This window comes from Aulostomus chinensis, chromosome 4 (assembly GCF_037954235.1).
Source record: "Aulostomus chinensis isolate RoL2024-O1b breed Wild chromosome 4, RoL_Achi_v1.0, whole genome shotgun sequence".
NCBI lineage: Eukaryota > Metazoa > Chordata > Actinopteri > Syngnathiformes > Aulostomidae > Aulostomus > Aulostomus chinensis.
Window position 1 is genome coordinate 23515131 of NC_141323.1, and position 21249 is coordinate 23536379.

Genomic DNA, 21249 nt, shown 5'->3' on the forward strand with positions numbered 1-21249 from the left:
CTTTCACACTGCACCAAAAACGTGGGTCAACACAGGTTTTTGGGCACTCTGAAAGGGTCGACTCTGCATTTCGTCCCACGTCAATCGACTCACCAAGTGACCCGCGTGTTTAGCGGCCTGGCTCTGCTCGCCTGCAGTGTGAAAAAGGCAACCCGTGTCGCCTCAGGTTTCACGCGACCTCCCTGTCGCATCCTGATTTCGTCTCTGTGCCGCCTGTCAGGCTTCGCCTCTAGCTTCTTCCGCTCCCTTCCAGACGAGCCAAAAACTCCATCCTCCTTCGCTGCATTAGCATTCAGACACTTTCCAATCTGCGCCGAGTTTGTATGCTTTGCAAAAGAGACACCATTGCAATGCACGCAACGACAACGCTAACGTTCGACTCGACGACGTCCATGTTATCATTTGTTTCCCTCTCAGTGTTCTGGCGCACGTTTATATGTAATGATGACGTCAGCGCGATGACGTACGAGAGAGAAAAACAAAGGCACGCTGCCCTCACAGCAGGAGTTCAGACCCGGGTCTTCTGGAAGCTTGAATGCGCCCTAATGCCGAACAACGACATGCATTTTTCAGTGTGAAAAAGGTGTTAGAGAACTGAGAGTTCTTCACTTCCTTTTTGGGTGTAAAATATGGAGAAACTCCTGCCATGCATATGTGGGAAGCTACTGCCAGAAGGCGGTTAGATTAGCTTAACACAAAGCTTGGTAACCGCTAAACTGACACTCTCAAACTAAGTATTCTGTTGACAGTTCGAAGGTAACACAGCAGACAGGAAATATATGACCCTTTTGCTGTTTTAGATTCCTGACATAATCAAAAGAGAAATATGCCAAAATGGACAGCTTAGTTTCAAGCAAACTTTACCCGAACAAGTAACAAGAACGTTAGCTGATTTAGAGTTTACTATTTACAACCACTTGTGCAAAAGACTCAAATAAATCTCAGCGTGAATAAACACTGTAGAACACAGTCAACACAACAAGGAGACCTGATGTGTCTCAAAGTGTTATAATAATGTAATGTAGGTGTATTGCATAGATATGTAGCAAGATTTGGCTACTGCATGCAACACTTGTCAGTATTTTCAGCTCATTCATATTTATGCAGAGCATCCCTGATGTATCGTCTCTTAGGAATGGAGCGTGCGGCTATGAGTGAAATTTGAATTGAAAGTGTCTTTTCATCGACAGGAACAGTTCAGGTCACACATGCTAACAAATATGAACGCGCATGTCTGAAAATCTGAAAGTAGGCACAATATGATCGCAATAATGATCTTTTGCTTTTTATCTGATCCGTTTTATAAATGTATGATGTGTGGGTAATTATAGAGAAAGCATGCAAAATGATAGGGCTTCTTTGAGATTTCTCTCCACATCCCTGTAATGACACTGAACAGTAACTCTTGACAATACAAGCACTTACAGTGAAAAGTGGAATGTTTCTTATTATTAACTGCAGCTTCTTGTCACTGGAGATATGAACAAGTAGATGCAATAAACACACGAGGGTGACAGCACTGACAGAAAGGAAAACAGCTGCCTATAAATAACATCAGGGGATTTGCCGTCCCTTGTAAGAAATGATGATGGCATACATTTGAACCATGAATACCTAGTAAAATGAGTGACAGATATACAGCATACAGCTAACTGACAATAATTTGCTTGTTCTCCCCTGTTCACTTGTTACGCCAGAAAGCAATAAAAATAAGGTTGCCTGTCAGAGAAGGGCAGGATGATGGTCCATTGGTGGTACATACATAACACAGCTGCACTCCACTTAGGATTTTCCACCAGAGAAGTAGACAGTAAATCTGTATGCCTGATTTTGATGACTGACAAGCGAGAGGACTTTCCTTAATTAAAGGAGGGGTAGGCTCCCAGATTTCTATGTACTTCTTGTTATAATCCCTGAGATTGTCACGATGTCTCGATGGTAATCAATGAACTATGATGTTTAAAAAAGGAAGCATCAAAATCCCGAAAACATAAGGGGTGCAGGGCTAAATTTTCCTCCAACCAATCAAAAACTGCTACCAGCTAAATTGGTTGGCCCGTTTTGCTGTCCAGCAACAGCCAAAATCAGAATGCACGCACCTGATTGGGCAGCTTAGCTGTCTGTCAATAGGCTGAGACCAGGAACCCTAAAGCTGGTATCAAAACCCTGTTGGATCAGTGTTGGGTGAGCAGCATTAAGGAGGATGAGAATGGAGCCAAAAGAAAACACAGTAAAAAGAAAAAGGTCTTTTAGAGAACATGAAATAGATAAGAGGGAGAAGGATAAAAGGCTCAGTGCAACGTAAGTGATTCTTGGGGATTCATTTGCTCATTGGAGGAGTCTAAAAGAATCAAAAGGTTTAGCTAGCTTTAGCTTCGATGTTCATGTAGCAGCGTTTCTTTTGGACAGGTAAGAAACCCATTTGCCGACTTTGCTAGCTTGCTATAGAGGCTATATTTGCGCTAATTTATCGTCGGTGTCGCTTGTGAGTTAGACCAAAACGCGACGGCGAGTTGGAGTGAGGAGGGAGGGTTCATGATCAAAGTATGACTCAAAACATGATTTAGACAGATTTATGCCATATTGTTTGTACATCGTGTTTCTTTTGTTAAATTAAAAAAGAAAGAAAAGCCCAAAACAGACAGCGCCTACGTCTCCTTTAAACGCGAAATGTTCAAAGGTGTGAATAGCATAGAAATGCTGTTAAATGATAACATTTTATCCATTACCTTGCAAAGGAAAACAAAATTGAAGGAAGCCAGTCAAAAGCAATATCCTCATTGTTAATCCTTGTGTAAATTTTAAAGTATTATTTCAAGTATTTTAAAGTAGTACAGGCCGGACCTTGAAATCAGTGGACCTTCAAATGAGGTGACGAATATCTTAGCTCTTGTTAAGTTGCGTGTTATAGCAGCGTTGGAGCCAAATGCAGACGAGAAATAATCATATGATAAAAGGTTAAGAACACAGGGAGAGTGACAAAAAGATCTATCTAAGACTGACACAAATAACTGAATTTAAACACGGACTCTACAAGTGATGCAACAAGACACAAGTGGGGAACATAAGGGCCAGGAAAATCTGCTGGGGCTGTGAGTAACAAAGAATGATTAACAATGGGTCACAGGTGGTTCACTTAAAAAAGACAGGAAACACACAAGGGAAGTACATTTCAAATAAAACGGGAACTAATTAGTAAAACGAGAGAAACCGAAACTCAAAACCTCAAAGATCAGAATTACAAAACTAAACTGTAAATGGAACGAACTAAAGAGTCCACACACAAAATCAAAGACATGGCCCTCTCTGTTGTTTTAACCAAATTACCGGGCAATTAGTTCTCTTCAGATAAATGCGGCTTCTCTTCAAATGCTGTATAACAACTTATCATTCCCAGTTTTTCACATATTGAACCTCATTTCTGTGGCCGATAACTGCGTGTCTGTGGTCAAGAATTGGCTTGAATTTGCTATGCGATACCATGACTGAGATGACCGTGAGTATTAATTGGACCGAGTGACTGAAAACACATGTAATCGACCCTTAAACCGGGTATATTCAAAATAGTATCTTTCAACTGATGTTGAAACTTCTTGAACCCACCCCGTTATTTGAATTTGCTGATCAGTCCTAAAAAGGTTTGATTCATGTCAGTATTATTGGCGTCGTTCTGCCATGTAAATTTAACACTCACACCCTGACCTACGATGGCTGTGAGGTCTTCCTAGATCTTCGTAGTTGAGGTCAGATGGGTTTGGGAGGACCGCTCACTAAGCTTGACTTAGGAACATAAGGTCGAGCTAGGAAGATTTACATGAAAGCAGGAAACTGACAGCAGCTTCCCATTGCAAAGTCTGCTGTTGTATTAAACACAAGGTTCGAAAAGACTCTTGACGGTAGTAAACCATTTGTTGAGAACAATGGCTATGACCATTCATTTTCTTAGTTTCTATCTGAAAACTGTACAAAATACAATAAAAGTTAAAAATATATTTCTTTATGTTTGTTAATTCCAGAAGTGGCGGTTGCGAACAATTATAGCATCCCTTTCATGGAGACAGCTGGTCTCCTATTGGTGTGTGTGTCTGTGTGTGTGCGCACGCATGCGTGTGTGTGTCTGTGTGTGTGTGTGTGTGTGTGTGTGTGATGTGTAGTCAGCCTTGCACTGAGTGACCTTGTTTAAGTCAGCACACATAGCGCTGTCTCCACGCACAGCCGCACACAGCCAGAGGCATGCAGAACACAAATATACAATCGTGCGCACGCACACATTTACACTCATGCACACGCACGTGCACATGCAAACACACGTATGCGTGCTCACCCTGAGGCCGAGGACATATTTTGTCATTGGTGTTTATCAACCAATATCAGCGGCAGACAAGGAAAGTGTCCGTATGTGCTGCTTATGTTGTCATGTCAGGGATATTTATTCTGTTCCTTGATTATGTCCTTGTGCTGCACATATATTACCTCCACATGCAGCATACATCACTCCTCACATGCTGTTCACCTCATCCAAGACTGGAGGGAATCAATATATATTGCCCTGATCATTTCTTACTCGAATCCTCATTCAAATGCTAATGTGGATAAGTATGTGCTAGAACAATGGTTTCCCCTTTTATTTACCTAACTCTACCTTGCCTGCTACAACAAAAGCAATAAAAGAAAAAAAAAATGTAGTGTGAAGCCAGGCTAATTAAATTGCATGAGCAGTGTGTGGCAATAATGAGAGTAATGAGAGTTCCAGCGGTTGGAGCGGGAGGAGATAGGAAAACATCCTGAAAAGCTTCCTTTATGGAACCAGCCAATCCAACTGGTGAGTTCCTCCACTGATGAGCAGAGTCAACCAATCAACTCGCTGATTCTGAGCCTTGGCAACAACCTCTCCAGCAAAGCAGAAACAGTAGTTTGATGTGTGTGTGTGTGTGTGTGTGTGTGTGTGCGTGTGTGTGTGTGTGTGTGTGTGTGTGTGTGTGTCTATGAGGTGGGGGGTGGGGGGGGTTGTCTTAGCATCTGTGTGTGGGAAAAGTGTGTATTTGTGTAGTGAGCTTTTGGCTCGTCTCCTACAAATCGTGTCTCGTCTCCTCTACATTCAGGTCTCGTGTGTCACACAGACTGCAACGTCTCTCCTGATCTTCTGCGTGCACTGAAGTCTATGACAGAGACGCTTTCATTGAATGAATGACAGATTAATTGAGGACCTCGTTAATTTGTATATTCGATTTATGAAACCAAACAAATCCAGCATTAGGTTGATGGGAACCTTTGTTTTTTTATGATTATTTGATACTGCAAGTGCCAACTCTTGGATTGTATGCACAGTTTTGGTTGGTCCTAATCATGGCTTTGAGCAGATTCATTGAATGATAAAGCATATGGGGTGTTGACCATGTTAGAAATATGAAGGTAAGCTGTGAGAAAAGAACAGAAGGCTATAACACAGTATACTGTTTCACACTTTAGTGGGCAGAAAAAGCACTTGAATCAGAATTCATAAATACATCAACATGATGAATTCTTTATACCACACTTAATGATCATTTGTATTGCTATAGAATTCTGTGGGGGGTTCTGTGGATCAATTAGGATCCATTGAAGTGGAGAATGCAGGTTCAGATGCAGGTCGGTACAGGGAAATCCAAAGACGTGGGGACAGACAGGGGATTGGCCAAGGGTCAGGCGTAGGTAAGTAATGGTAAACCCAAAGATCTAGGGGCAGGGACACCAGGCAGACGGGAAAGGCTGGCAGGCAGGCAGGGGAGAAGATAGGCAGGGAGGGAAGAAGAGAGGCAGGGCAGGCAGGATTAGGGAATGCAGGTTTTTTGGAGTGTGAGAAGCATGAGATAATGTGACAATTTTGCAGCAAACAGGGTGATCATTCAAGGAGTTGGAAACATGTGAAGGGAGGCGTGGCTGGCCAGGAGCTGTGACAGAGCCCCCCTCAAGGATCATCACCTGACGACCCAAAGCAAACTACTACTTCTCCAGCACCCGATTGGGTGGTGGGAGGCTGGAGGTGGGACTCATCCTTTTCAGTGACCCCCCTGTCTGAAGGGGTCACCATCCCCTAGCTGTCTGGGTCTCCAGGTGAAGGGGATTGCGTTGGGTCTCTTCTGGACCAGGGGATCTCTCTCTCTATCGTCTGTTTCTCTCCTGGATTTGCCTGTCAGTCCTTTCTACCAGTCCAATCCCTTCATCCAGGCCCTCCGGGAGGTGCGTGGGAATTAATCGATCCTGGAGTTCCTTTGACAGCCCCTCCATCAAGGCAATGGGATTCCATTGGCTCTCGGCTGCCAGCATCCGGAACTCCACAACATATTCACCAAAACTTTGATCTCCCTGTCTCAGCCTTACCAGGTGGAGCGAGGCGTGGCTGGCCGGAAGCTGTGACCCTTATCTTATCATCAATTCGATCCCAAATAATTGACAAAATATTACATGGATGACGACTTGAAACTAGGGATTAAGAACATGAACATATTAGGAAAATCAAAGGTTTCCCCCATGCAATCACACATCTTTTTAAAACCACGGAAGTCACCCCTGATGGCCATTGTCAGAATCCAGGCTCACTTTTCCACCTGAGAAGCTTGGTCTAGTGTAGTGTATGGTACTGACTGATAATAAAACAATGCGGTTGCTGTCATTTCATTTATATTTATGAGATCATTTTGTGTGGGAAAATGGATTATTCATTGGTTTGTTCTAAATTGAATGAGAAGACTGATCCAAATATGTGTTGAAAAAGCTTCAGGAGACCTTGGTTTAGCACACTGAAAATAGCGTGCCTTATTATTACAAAATTGATCTACAAGCACCTTTAATATTCAGTAGTTGGCTTATATGGTGCTTTTTTGGTATACAAAAACATGCCAAATCTACTCATTTTGGGTTCTACGGTATGAGCTGGATTATTTCTTAATTGACACTGTAACCTCCTGAAGGCGTTGACAAGAAGTCGCCGTGTAATTGCAAGGCCGTAACAAATGAATTCGTGGGTAAGAATGATCGGTGGAGTTTACATAGATCCAAACTAATATAGTCAACTGGCTAAACTGTATTATTTAGAGACATGAAAGTGGCATCCTGCTGTCTGAAACTCACAATTTTACAAAAGTAATCAATTACATTTCAGTAATTCTAAATTGTATGATTATTAAATCAGTTCATTGTACCTCAGATCATGTAGAAGCTGCAAGGGGCTATGTTCAACAGTCTGTATCAAATCAGCAGGCGATGGGATACGATGAGGGAGGGGCCGCTGCTATCTCTCCCCTCCTGTCAACAAGCTGAGCCAGTGCTACGAGGCTACAGAGAATAGATAAAGCCCCAGCCTCCCACATGTGCACATGTAGCTTACGCATATGTTACCCATGTTTTGGAGGGAGAAAAATCAAACAAAAAGAGAAAAAGGTCAAAGTTTGGTGGTTTTCTCACTGGTAAAATTGACTCTGCTATGTAACACTGACCGTGTGCATGTGTCTGTGACGCCCTCTGCACACTGAGACAGGTGTTGCCCCCATCATTATGGCCTCTTGCCTCCTCTTTGTGGCTTCATCCAGCGAACAGTTGTCAGCTCTGACGGGGGTCTGTAACTGTAACTGGCCCACATCACGATGAGACAGAGGGAGGGTGGAGCAATGGGAGGAAAGTGCCACAATGTTTTTTGCACATATTCGTGTGTGTGTGTGTGTGTGTGTGTGTGTGTGTGTGTGACAATATCTATGAGTCACGCCGTGTGTGGGGGCTACTATGCATCTGCGCCCAGCACGACAAATGTGCACCGCTTGACTTTATTTCAAGCCTACAAACACAATCCATATGGTTTGTACAGGATGACAGCAGGCCTGCTCTATTGTACTGAGAGATGAATGAAGACATGTATTGTTGCTCTTTTGGGGCATGGGGTCAGGGTTAACCACTGAAGCTCAATAGAGCTCACTAAAGACACAACTATTGTTTGCTTGTAAAAGTGGGGAAAAAAAAAAAAAAACTCTCTGAAAAAAGACTTAATTCTGTATGATTCAATTAAATCCACAGCTTTTACCTCCCAATTCACTCTCAACGCCATCACTTTTGCTCAGTTTCAAGTGCAGACATGGTCACTGTCAGCTCATGCGTTAATACTGGAAGAAACTAAATGGTGAACAGCTGCCACCACTTGGTGAAATGTAGAATTGCACTGCAACGCCATGACTGACTCATAGAAGAGATGAAATAAAGCAACTCATGTGGAAGAGACAAGCCTTAACCTTTCAATGTGTAGCAAGTACAAGTCAGTTTATCTTGGACACGCTCTCAGGTTATATCAACGTCAGTTAAGTCCCTTAATTTACTCCACTATGAACACAGAATGACTTCATTTAATGTTTTCAACCTAAGTTCATTTCATTTCAAAGGCCATATTTACTCTATTTACGCTATTACTTCTTTATTCAGTGGTTCCAAGATTTTTACTTTTTTCAATTGATCACCCGTATTGACTTTATTTTTGTTGTATTGTTCCAGATTTACTCCATGTTCAAGCCGTGTTTACTTACATTTACATACAGTTCTAAATCGTAAGCTCTAACATTATTGATTTTTAACTCGGATGCATGAGATTTTAAAACAGCGTTTACTTACTTTCATACATTTTGATAGCAGAAACATAAAATGAGGACAATCAAGACATCATGTCATGATTTGTCAAGTCTCAAATCATCAATGCAGTGATTTGAGTTGACTCAAATCCATCCATCCATTTTCTTCCGCTTAATGGTCGCGGGGGGTGGAGCCTATCCCAGCGGCTACGGGTGAGAGGCGGGGTTCACCCTGGACAGGTCACCAGTCCATCACAGGGCCAACACATAGAGACAGACAACCATTCACACTCACAGTCACACCTACGGTCAATTTAGAGTATCAATCAGCCTCGTCTTCTCTTGATGTCTTTGGACTGTGGGAGGAAGCTGGAGTACCAGAGAGAACCCACGCAGGAACAGGGAGAACATGCAGACTCCACACAGAAAGATCCCGTACTGAGCTGGGACTGGAACCTGAAACCTTCTTGCTGTGAGGCAACAGTGCTAAACCACTGCACCACCGTGCCGCCTTGACTCAAATCCAAGTGGCAAAAACTTGAGTCACCATCTCTGGCACACAGTATAACTTCAATGGGACTTCGGATGATTCACAGCCTTTGTTTTCATGACTCAAATACAGTAGAAGCCAAAAGATAAATAAGATAACTTAACAATTTTACTGTGGCTATAGTCAAGTGTCATTAACCAAAAGACTGCGAGAACAGTTGCCTTTTTATAGTTAAATTCAAAATACAGACAGATGTCGGAACGTATTTAATATCATATCCAACAAAATTATGATTATACATAAAATGGGTGCTGAGTTCCCATATATTTATTTACTCTTTCATCGTCATAAAACCACAAACACACTGTTTACTTCCCACAGCTTTTGATGACTTCCGCTTAAAAGGAGATTTTAAAAGGCGCATCAGAGGAACCCCTAAGGAAGTGAGTAAAATCGCACTATCAACTTGTAATTGTCTTGTTTATTATGCACCCAGTCACTCATCACAGAGTAAAGACCTGTTTCTCTTTGAGACTTGTCATCGTGTCGAGTGTTCATGCTTTACTGATGACACGCTTTGAAATGCGCCACAATCTTAACCTTTCTGTTGAGAAGTAGCACTTGTGATAAAGCTTCAAGTACTTGAAATGATGTACTTTAGGTACATCGTATGCTTGCAGTGCCTGTGCAAGCAGTTGATACAACGGTTCAAGTATAACGACAGCTGCTCTCAAGGAATATGTAAGATTAGAAATATTGATAGAAATATGTAAAGTTCAGGTGTAACTCAGGCAGTTCATTTCTTCCCTTCACACAGAGCAGAACAGCTCTCCAGTAGGACGCATTTTTATAGGAGATCAATCTGGACAGGGTTGTAGGTCACTGAGAGTTAAATTGAACTCTGCATTGGCATTGTGATCCCAAAAAAGACAGTAAAGTTATCGGAAAAAAGAAAAAGGAGATACCAAGGGGGTCAAGGACTGTATCAACAGGAAAAAAAAAAAGTGCTTTCAGCTCCACTTAAGACCAGTGGTGGGTCTTTCTGTGATTTCGGATTGAACATAAGAACTTAAATATTTGACCTAAAGTTTATTTTATTTACATGATCTAGCTGTGGGTGGTTGACTATAATAACAACGTACTGGTAATGCTTTTTCCCAGTTAGCTTTGTAGCTGAGTATTTTAGCAGAGGTGCATAAGCCTCATTGGTATTCCGTTGCAAAATGTTCAAAGACGAGTGATAAACTCTGAATTAGGGTCAGCGCCGTTCACTGATTGACAGCTGTAATTGAAAACAGCTTCTACAATAATACTCTGGTTAGTTTGGATGTTGCACTAGAGTGATGGACATGAGTCTTGTGTGTCATTAGTGCAGCCATGCTGCAAAATGGTGGACGCACAAATCCATTATATTAAATGCGGCGCCGGACCAAACAAGGCAAATTAAAGGAAGCGTAGTATGAAAAACTCACTTTCTCGCAACTTCCATCCATCCATCGTCATCTTCCGCTTATTCCTACATATTAAGGGTCGCGGGGGGGCTGGAGCCTATCCCAGCGTCAACGGGCGAGAGGCAGGGTTCACCCTGGACAGGTCGCCAGTCCATCGCAGGGCCAACACATAGAGAGACTAACAACCATTCACACTCACAGTCACACCTACGGTCAATTTAGAGAATCAATCAGCCTCGTCCCCAATTGCATGTTTTTGGATTGTGGGAGGAAGCCGGAGTACCAGGGAGAACCCACACAGACACAGGGAGAACATGGAGACTCCACACAGAAAGATCCCGTGCCCGAGCCAGGACTTGAACCTGGAACCTTCTTGCTGTGAGGCCACAGTGCTGACCACTGCACCACCGTGCAGCCCTTTCTCGCAACTTGCGCTTCCATATTTTAGTATCTGATATGCTGACTAACACACAGACTGTGAAATAAGAAAACCCAGAGTGGGCTGACATGCTGTGGAGTCTTGTTATTCAACGGGATGATGAGTTGATACCTCTTCAAAAATCACACGGGGCCTCCTTGCAACTGAAACCCCCCCCCCCCGCATCTTTCTTTATGCATGTTCTACCCACGAGGGTATCAAATAGTGTTAGCTCCTTGAGCTAAAAGAATAACATGGTCGGTAAGTACGTCTATCTTCCCTATATTTGACAATATCAGGAATATTAGTTACCACAAAGCTGATACAATATCAGATAGCAGCTGACTGCGGAGCAGACCCGTGGAATCAGCTCTACTTTAGCAATGGCTGCATTTGTTTCACAGCTCCTGAAAACAGACAGTATGATCTTACTAGCCTGGATCAATACATGAGTTTTCAGACGTACGGTTATTTCAAGAAGAGGCGCAGTGTTTCTGCAGTCATCATGTGTACAAATAATCACGTTTCTAATTATGTACTTTGCCATCGTGCACTGGAGGTCTTATGAAGTGGGATCAGTCTTTCAGTTGAGTACATAGGCAGACACTGCCTTTGAGACCATTCATCTTGGAACTTTACCTGGCACAACAAATAGAAATCGAAAATGATTTGACATGAATCATTACAAAAAAAAAAAGGGTTTCCGGGTCAAATGTCATGTGACTAAACATAATACTAATTTACATCACTGTAACATCACCCGAGATGCGCATTTTGCGTGCTCTCGCATACATCCAGCCGTCCAATACCAACCTCCAAAATAATACATCCCGTGGTTTTCTTCCACAGGCGGCTCGGCTCAGAGGTGGAGTGGCCGTCTAGCAACTTTGATCCTCACTTCCCCTGGTGAACATGTTGAGGTATCCTCGAGCAAGGTACTGAACTCCTAATTGCCCCCGATGGCTGTCCGACGGACTGGCAACCCACCCGGGGTGTACCCCGCATTGTTCTCACCCAGTGTCAGCTGGGACACGCTCCTGCCCCTCCCCCATGACCCTTAACGGACAAGTGGTATAGAAAATGGATGGATAGATGGTTTTCCTCCACCTTTCACCCTATTTTTTTTCTCCCTCAAACAGAAAGTCCAAAGACACAGCACACTCAGTATTCGGTCACGTAGATTACGTTGACGCACGAAGACTCAACAAAGTAATTATTGTTCTGAATTGAACATACCCTGTCACGTTTCTTCTATAACCTCAAGTAATTGCTTTGTGATGATTTATTTTCTTCGCATTGAGCAGGCCGGGACGAAATCGGAATAATAATCATTCATGAGCATTCGTCGCGCTCCCCTCAGCCTGCAAACATGACCAGACCCAGATTAAGAGGATCTAATCAAACGATCGTGCATATTTACACAACAGCAGTAGATCTGCTTTCATTCCGGAAAATCAGCAATTGAGCTAATTTGCTTTTTGATCGTAAGTGTTAAATTCTTACGCGAACTCCGATGAGGTAGATTAAGAGCCGCGACACTCAAGTGTTTTTATATCAGCAATGGATTAAACGAGCCTGTAAAACGTGGCACTTAAAAGTTGTTACCTGATGCTGCAGGATCCCATATTCAACAACATATTCCCCCCCCCAAAAAAAAAAAAAATACTTGTTGGCAGCTAAAAGAATACAGTTTTAACATCTTAAAATACCTGATATTTCCTTCAGTTGTGGTTAGTGGATATTGGACTCTTATAACAACAACAACAAAAAAAAAAACCTTCAAATGAATGCGTTTGTTACTCTGTAGCTGCTAAAAGTGAAACTAAAAACCTTTTGCCAAAATATTCACCACATCACATGCAGATACAGTCCAAATTTTAGCTCTCTTGGCGTAGCTCATGAATTGTGCCCACAGATTTGCTATGCACATCATTGTAATTTGTACCCTCAGTGACTAAAATCCTTGGCCACAATTTTTTTTTTTCCATTTGTAAATTAGTGTGAAATATGCAGTACAAAACAAAACCTTAAAATCGAGATGAATTGTTCCGTGGTTGTGGGCAATATCTGAAGTAGTTTGACATTTATGAACATTGGCACTTGTTACAAACACTGTTAACCAGCCAATGTCAGGGTGGGGCCGTCCATGTGTCAACACAGTTCAAATCTTTACTGGAAAATGACAAACTGAACCAGCTTTTTGGGATATTTAATATTTAAGGTCGTAAGTAGAAACTTGGATTTACTCAAATCAAAGGCTGAGGCATGTAAAGCCACATAATGGGGTTGATCTCATGATGGACAGTTTCGTAGGACTTCTGAAGAAACGTTTTGAAAAATGACCTTGCTTAATTCGTGGCCTTTGGACTACACAAGTTATCCAATCATATTGTAGCATTGCAAGAATCATTTCAGGCTTTTTTTTAACCCAAAGAAAGCAATCAGTCAACATCCTTGGGATTGTCTGAAGTTGTGGACCCTGCAAGAGAAAAAGACTCATCCTTTGTCATCGACGTCATTTAATGAAGTATTCTGCGTTTTTTTGCGCTCAAACCCTAACACAAGCCATGAGAAATGCGTGTTCCTGCTCTCACCTTAAGTCATACTGTTTCACCACGAGTATGCAGTGGCTGAACGGGTTCATCTATCGCAGGCTGGGTGTGAGTGTGTGTTTGTTCCAAATTTAAGACCAACATTATAGATGGGACTGTTTGAAGCTTTGTGGTGCTTAGCTTTGTGGTGCTTAGCTTCATGCGACGCTCACGGTTGTTATGGGCTATTTTTTATTACTCTATAAAAGAAGCCGCTTTTAAGTGGGACCCGGGCAAGTAAATATGCTGTGTTCGATTTATCTTACACAACTCCATTATTTCCTGCAATCCATGAATAGTTTTACTGTGGACAAACTTGAATCAATAACTTGGGAGAGTTTCTTCTCCTGGACTCTAGAACTATGCGAGGACAGACTTAGCAAAGTGAGGGTTATAAGAGGTAGCTTCCTGTGTTGTAGAAGTAGTACGAACCAACATCTGTACTGTGGCTTTGCCTAAAATAACCTTAAGTTGTATCTGCCAGGGGTGGTGCAGTGGTTAGCACTCACAGCAAGAAGGTTCCGGGTTCGAGTCCCGGCTCCAGCACGGGATCTCTCTGTGTGGAGTCTGCATGTTCTCCCTGTTCCTGTGTGGGTTCTCTCTGGTACTCCAGCTTCCTCCCACAGTCCAAAGTCATCAAGAGGGGACGAGGCTGATTGATACTCTAAATTGACTGTAGGTGTGACTGTGAGTGTGAATGGTTGTTCGTCTGTATGTGTTGGCCCTGTGATGGACTGGTGACCTGTCCAGGGTGAACCCCGCCTCTCGCCCTTAAGCCACTGGGATAGGCTCCAGCCCCCCCACGACCCTTATCAAGAAAATGGATGGATGGATGCATCTGCCAGCTGAAATTTTAGTTTAGTCTTAAAACTCCCCCCACTCAAAAAAACCTACCAATTACAACTAAAAGAACAAGAGCGAAGTATTAATATTGAACAGGAGTGAGGTGAGCAGACTCGCCATGTGGTGCAAGGACAACCATCTCCACCTGAATGCGGAGAAGACGAAAGAGATTGTCATGACTTCAAGAGAGTGCACACCCAGCATTCTCCACCAACTATTGCAGGTGCTGCAGTGGAGAGGGTGAGCAGCACCAAGTTCCTGGGTGTGCACATCTCAGGAGACCTGTCCTTGAGCCTCAACACCGCATCACTGGCCAAAAAGAGCCAAACGCCTGTATTTTCTCCGCAAACTGAGGAGAGTAAGAGCCTCGTCCCCCACCATGCTCACCTTCTACAGAGGTACCATCAAGAGCATCCAAACCAGCTCCACCAAAGGTTGACTTCGACAAACTTCTCACGACCTCTGCTAAATTCTACCAATGTAAAGATGCATTTTTAAATACAGGTAATTTTCCTGTAGTCCTGCCTCTGTTAATTCATCAACCCTGGTAGTTTTTGTGCAACACCACAGACGGACATAAGATTGGAAGTTAAGACATGTCCTTGGGTGTGAAAAATCAAGCTTTCCGTGGATGAACTGGTTGTGGGTATGTACATATTAACTGTAATACAACAAAGTTAACACGCAACAAGAAACGTAAGCGCTTTAGTTGCCCCCAGTTCAGTTATGATTGAGTCTGGTTGGGGTTTTTTTTTTTTTCCTTTAAAAATTGTGCTAAAAAACAACAACACAGATGCTTATTTCAGCTTTTCAATGTTTAATTTCACCATCCTTTACCTTGGGATTACATAACCAAAAACTAAAATACACCACATTATTTGCTATAGTTCCACAGAAATTCCCTGCTTAGGGTTAACTAGGTAGCACAACATAATCCATAAAAAGTGTTAAGCCAAACAAAAACAGGCAACTTTCCCCTGCAATGAATAACAAATATATGGTCCACTACATGTTCCTGGACGAATGCTGGTGAAATTATATAACTTAAGATAAACAAAAAGGCCACATGAAGAATATTAACAGGAAGACAAAATATACACTATGTACATCACTGTTGGTGAGGATCAACCGAAGACGTCGGAACACATTTAAGGTCACTCACCTCCAGTCCATCTGAAAAGGTGTCTATAAATTTTTCTGTTGAAAAAAAAAAATATCACACCATTGTCGGTACAAACTGGCATAAACACCTTTCAAGTCCAGAAGATGAGTGCTGGATACTCAAGACAGATATTAGGGATCACATGAACACAAGTACTGACAGTTCATCTAAAAAGCAGGGAGACATTATAAATATGTTATTTGTCAAAAAAGCCATGTGTTAGAATTCACCAACATCCACCCTCTTGTCCCTGAACTTGCTTCTGGCCTTGGTCCGAGCCTTGAAGGCAGCAGAGTTGTGAAGATGCTGTGAATGGAAAGACAGTTTGTTTTTATATGTTGCAAATGAGGACTTTCCTTTACAAGCGTTTCTGACAAAAACCCTGGAGGAGTGTACGTGGTTGTGCACGTACCCTTTCAAAGCGGGAGATTTTCATGGCCTTTATGGTGGCAGAATCAACCAGCATAGGTGGTCCCAGTTCAAACACATCTCGGATGAATTCATTTGCCTAGTTGGTGACAAGTTGTTGTTATTATTAAAAACAGTTCAGAGAAGAAAATGAGCTGATCAGGAGCCAGCCAGTTCAGATTATTGTTCACCCTCCGCTAATGTTCTCTCTCCAAATGTCAAACATGCCTGTCAGTGCAGTTAATAAACTTCATATTCCATCAGATCAGAAGTCTCTTTAGTTCATATCCAAGTTTCAGAGTATTCTAAATGAAATAAATATTCTTTGCATATAATTTACATGAGAAATGTCAAATATATAAAAAAAAAAGAACTTAAAATCACTGGAATAATTTTGCCTAATATTACTATTTAGTGTATTTTATACTCTGGAAAGGCAAACTGTTAACGGTCACAGCACTCTTAACTGTAGGGTTTAACAGTCTTCCTCTGTACATAAATAAAAAGAACTCCATCAAGCTACAAAGTTTGTATAAAACCAACTAGACATTTTACGGGCAGTGAGTTATATATTGATGGGTTTTTTTATCATTTAATCCGACTAAACCTCACGGAAAATATTCTAATTTTGTGTGCAGTCTGTCCTTGTACATTATATGAACTCACAGCATTTACATTAGCATCATTTTTCAAACAGGATACCTGCAAGTGGTAGTTCATTCCAGAGCCTACGAACTCTCTGAAGGCGTCATACGTCCTCTTCCTGAGCCAGCTGTCAATGGTCATGCGCTCCGTCCCAAAGCGAATGGTCTCTGACTGGAAGTCCCCCTCCTGGAGGAGTAGAGGGAGGTCAGCAGAGCAGCCAACAATCTTATATTCACTGCCCCCCTCCATTTACACAAAAGCAGTCATGCCCTCTCCATGATGTCTTCACAATGCTGGTCTGCCACTCATCGATACTGTTACTATTGAGCAGCAAGTTCAAAACCAACCGCAACTCACCTCAACAGCTTTGAGCACATCCCTGAACACCGAGCGCTGCTTCTTCTTATCCGTCTTGGCCCTGTGTTTGTTGCAGTCTGTAGCCAGAGCATTCAGTTTATCACACAGCTCCTCCCAGTCATTGAATTCAAATTCCTGAGGGGACACAAGGAGAGACATGCTGCATTCTAGACAAACACAGAAGTCTTGTATCTCTGGTAAAAGTGGCCATGTTGCTTTTTTGGCCAGGAACTTACTGGGTCCATGTCTCGGGCCAGCTCGAACAGTAGCGCGATGGTTTCCCCTGCAGCAATTCTCATGTTGACATCATCACTTTCCAATAATCTTGGCAGTTCAGGCAGGTGTCTGGAGAAAATAAATAAATAAAATGTGTCAGAATTTTAGAATTATTTGACTCACATGTGGATCCAATATCCTAAGAAATTAGCCATCTTTAGCATGCTGAGACAGGTGTCATACTTGCGAAGGATGTCTTTGAGCTGGTTGGCAGTGCAGATTGTGAGCAGCAATGCCCAAGATAGGAGGGCATTCGTGTGGAGCTGGCTTGTAGGGAGACTGATGGAAGGACAGGTACCATCCGCCCTCACGTAGGACCGCGTGAAGAGATTCTCAAAACACTCCATGGTGGCATGCACATCCTAGAGTATGACCAGTGACAACTGACATTGACTGAAAGTATGTCTCATCAAGTCCCTTTCAATCCAAAAAGGCATCAGAGCACAGAAAAGAAGTTATCAGGTTCTTACCAAAATATCATCTTCTGCAACTAAGGTGCACAGGCCCAGACTTGTTGCCACCTAAAGAAAACACACTTTTCAGTATGTAAAAATTTCAAAGCGCCAGGAGGTGGCTATTTGGGGTTACACAAAACAAAACAACACGTTGCTCTACCAGGTACTCACCGCCTGTCTGGCTTGAATGTTGGCTGATGTATCTGCCAGGATGTTTTTGAAGATAGGTTTAAGGGTCTTAAACACTTCCTCACTCTCAATGCCTGAGCCCAACTGGATACAGAGAAGACAGGCTAAGGAAGCTGCTGCTCGCTGCTCCTCGCCTTTACCTGATGACGAGAACGTGGGGGTAGGGTGAGTTGAGAACGGCACCCCAACGGATGATCCCACAAATTAAAGCTATCGTGTGAAACTTTTATCATCTTCCAAAAAATGGATCAAACATTTACATCATTTATCTACATTCAAGCTAGCGGAGGGCTATCTGTGTGTAGTCATCCCAGCCATGCCTAACACTGCTGTTACCCTTTCAGCTGTGCAACTGTATAAATTGGTCAGTTCATCTTACTACCAGAGCAAAAAGACGTTTTTCAAAATTGGATTTCTTTCACTTGGTTAAAAAAGGAGCCTGGAAGAGCTTCCTGGTTCAATTATTTCTATCCATAATCACATTAGTGGTGAGCTAAACTGATGGTGCATAATACATTGGCAGAGCTGGCTCCCTCCCGGTTGCACTGGAAAAGTCACCACATGCCTCAACTCCCCCAATGTGAGATGCAGTGAGATTTACCTGGCTGAAATGGGTGAAATCATTTGTTGAGACCTGGGTTGTTATTAGGGGCATTCGTGCCTCTGTATATATGATGCATCGTAGTAATTGCAAATGTATTACCAATTCATTATGCTACCCATTTAGAATTACCTTTCTTCAGACAGCGTTCAATGCTGTCCGTGATAGTCATCCTTCTCTCGGAGATGAATTCGTACAGGATCCGTGTGGCCATCGCCGTCTTGAGCCCATCGAGTGCACCCTGTCTGGTCTTCGCACTGAGGAAACAAATAATCCTCACGATTATATGAATGAGTGATTAAATTCATCTTCCAGCAACAACCTGACAGGAGTTTTCCCATTATCTCGTGTAAGAAAGTGAAACTGAACTTGACAGTATGCAAGCACAGATCAGATAACATGGATATGGAGACGCTTGATACCTCTTATCCACTGTGCTGTCTATGAATCCCTTCAGCTTATACTGGAAATCTTCTTGGGCTGCATCCTCACCAGCCTCTCCCCCTGCAGCCACAATGAGCAGCGGTAAATGAACACATCTCTGACACTATTATCACCAGTATACAAAATGTGGGGACAACAAGTTTATCACACTGACAGACCTTCATCTGCTACACTGTAAGCGTCACTGAAGCTGCTGCAATGACTGAGCGTCTCAATGGAGGCGTCCTCATCACTGAAAGGCTGCACATTTCCATGGTGCCCACCTGGAAAAAGGACAGATGGATACATACAGTACACTGTTGGACTATTATGTAACCCTGGCGCAGAACAGGTACTGAAGCAAATACCGCAGTTATCTAATCTTAACATGTCCTTGGCACCTTGTCTTTTCCTTATTTACTAACTGTATGCGCCATGTTGTCAGGGTAAAGGTCAGCTTGTTCCTCTGTTGGCTGTGTAAACGTGACATGTTCAGGGTAGAGTGACATGGGTCAGCAATAGAGACTTCACAAGACAATCTGACAAATGAGCTTACTACCAACAAAGACTTGGGAAAGTTTTGCAGTGACCAAAAACACATGAAGTAAGGAAGTGGGCTAAAAGCAATGAGGAAGTCCCATCCAACCAAAGTCAGTGCCCACTAAAGCATGTGATTCTAAGCTGAGGAGAACTCGGGTGAAAACATTATAAGTGATGAAAACCTCCAGATAAGAGGCTAACTAATAATGTATTACCTGCAATTCTCAGAATGTTTCAAAGAGGGGTTTTTTTGACAGCTAAAGGACAAAAGGAGTATGAAATTGGGAAATGAGAATTTATCAACGTGCAATAGGAATGTATTCATGTGTTAAGCGTTATATTGTGTTTTGTGCATTGTAATACCACTTGCAGTCAACAGGCGTCCGACCCGGATTAATCTCTAAAAGGCACAATGACGAATTACTGGTTGACTGCTCGGTATCTACTGCCATAATAAACGCTCTTAAATGTAATTTTGTAGTTGACTCAAATTTTAAAATACCATTTAGCCACCTAAAGAGAAGCCTTTGGTGTGTTTATGACGTTGTCTAGACAGTAGTTTCCGAGCACTGGGCGCCGCCTCTATCACATCACGTTCCTGGAGTCCAAACCGTCCAATCCCTACTATTAAAATAATAACCAAAGAAAACATTAACCTGCCTTAATCAACAGTGTGGTCAGGTATTATTTACAAAATGTTTGCAATAGCTTTGAAGGCATCTACGTTAAATGAGGTCGATTAGCAAACCAAGCGACCTTACGTCGGAGTTCTCAAATGTGTAATTACTTTGTCAATTAAAACCTAAATATATGGATCCTTCAGGCAAAAATCTTGATTCAATTTTACGTTACTAAGGACGTAATTCGTATTTACCTTCGCTCCACCTAGGAGCCTGAGCGAACGCTTTTATCGTGAGGAATAGCACTAGCTAACATTAGCTAGGACATTCTCGTGCTTCGGAAATTAATTTAAGTGGCTCTTTGGACTTTATTTGTCATTCCTGAACGACAAACCGTGTGACAGAAAACTTATTAACCAGCAGGGTTACTTCGAGGCTTTTTATTATATCCTATGTGTTAGCATAACAGTAGGCCCTGGGCCCGCCGCTAACGTTGTAGTCCTTCCTGTGAACACGTTAAACTCCACGCAACCGACAAACTAAATCAAAAGAACTACAACTACCATGAGCAAAGACAAGGGAAGTCAGCAAGGCCAAAGCATTGAGGCCGCTCGCATTCTTACCTCTGCTATTCTTTTTCTTGGCCCTTGGCATTTTCGTGCAGGTAATTATAAAATTTGATCAAAAATCAGCCAATACACGACCAGCTTTTATTGTATTGTCTCGTAAAATGAAAATATTCCCGTGGCACAGTAGATAAAAAGGAATTAAGAGCGGTCTTGGAGATACACTGTTGACCGAGACGATACATTTTCCCTCATAAACCAGGGCTGCGAACGGGAAGTGTTGTTCTGAGTATTTATACCGGCGGCGTGTCACGAGGACTTCACCAATCCGGGAAACGGAGCATGCGTCGCGTGTGTTCCCGCGTGATGTAATAGTTCAAGTCAGTTGGATGTGTCACATTGACAGCAATGGTCTTTTCACAGTGTAAGTAGAGAGCAGTTTAAAAAAAAAAAAAAAAATCCACTACCCAACCACATTTATTTCACAACTGCAATATGTCTATTTTTTTTAATCGATGTTTGTTTGATAATGTTATACAACAGGATTAGCTTTTGTGGTTGATGTTGGATCCTCAAAAAGTAAAAATCAAAATAGTGTGAATTTAACATTTTTCTCAACAAGCCAT

The 21249-nt window shown here is 42.4% G+C and overlaps 1 protein-coding gene across 1 annotated transcript; it reads right to left on the reverse strand.

The window, feature by feature from the left end:
• Positions 1 to 15178: 15178 nt before the first annotated feature.
• LOC147263937 (interferon-related developmental regulator 1-like) lies at positions 15179 to 20905 on the reverse strand. Its single transcript, XM_086202496.1, has 12 exons — positions 20681 to 20905; positions 19077 to 19181; positions 18897 to 18978; positions 18607 to 18731; positions 17856 to 18013; positions 17700 to 17750; positions 17413 to 17591; positions 17190 to 17298; positions 16954 to 17088; positions 16654 to 16782; positions 15956 to 16051; positions 15179 to 15849 (listed from the first exon to the last, which is right to left on the reverse strand). The coding sequence occupies exons 1-12, from the start codon at positions 20709 to 20711 to the stop codon at positions 15763 to 15765; spliced, it is 1287 nt and encodes a 428-aa protein (XP_086058622.1). The 5' UTR covers positions 20712 to 20905; the 3' UTR covers positions 15179 to 15762.
• Between the last annotated feature and the right edge of the window lie 344 nt (positions 20906 to 21249).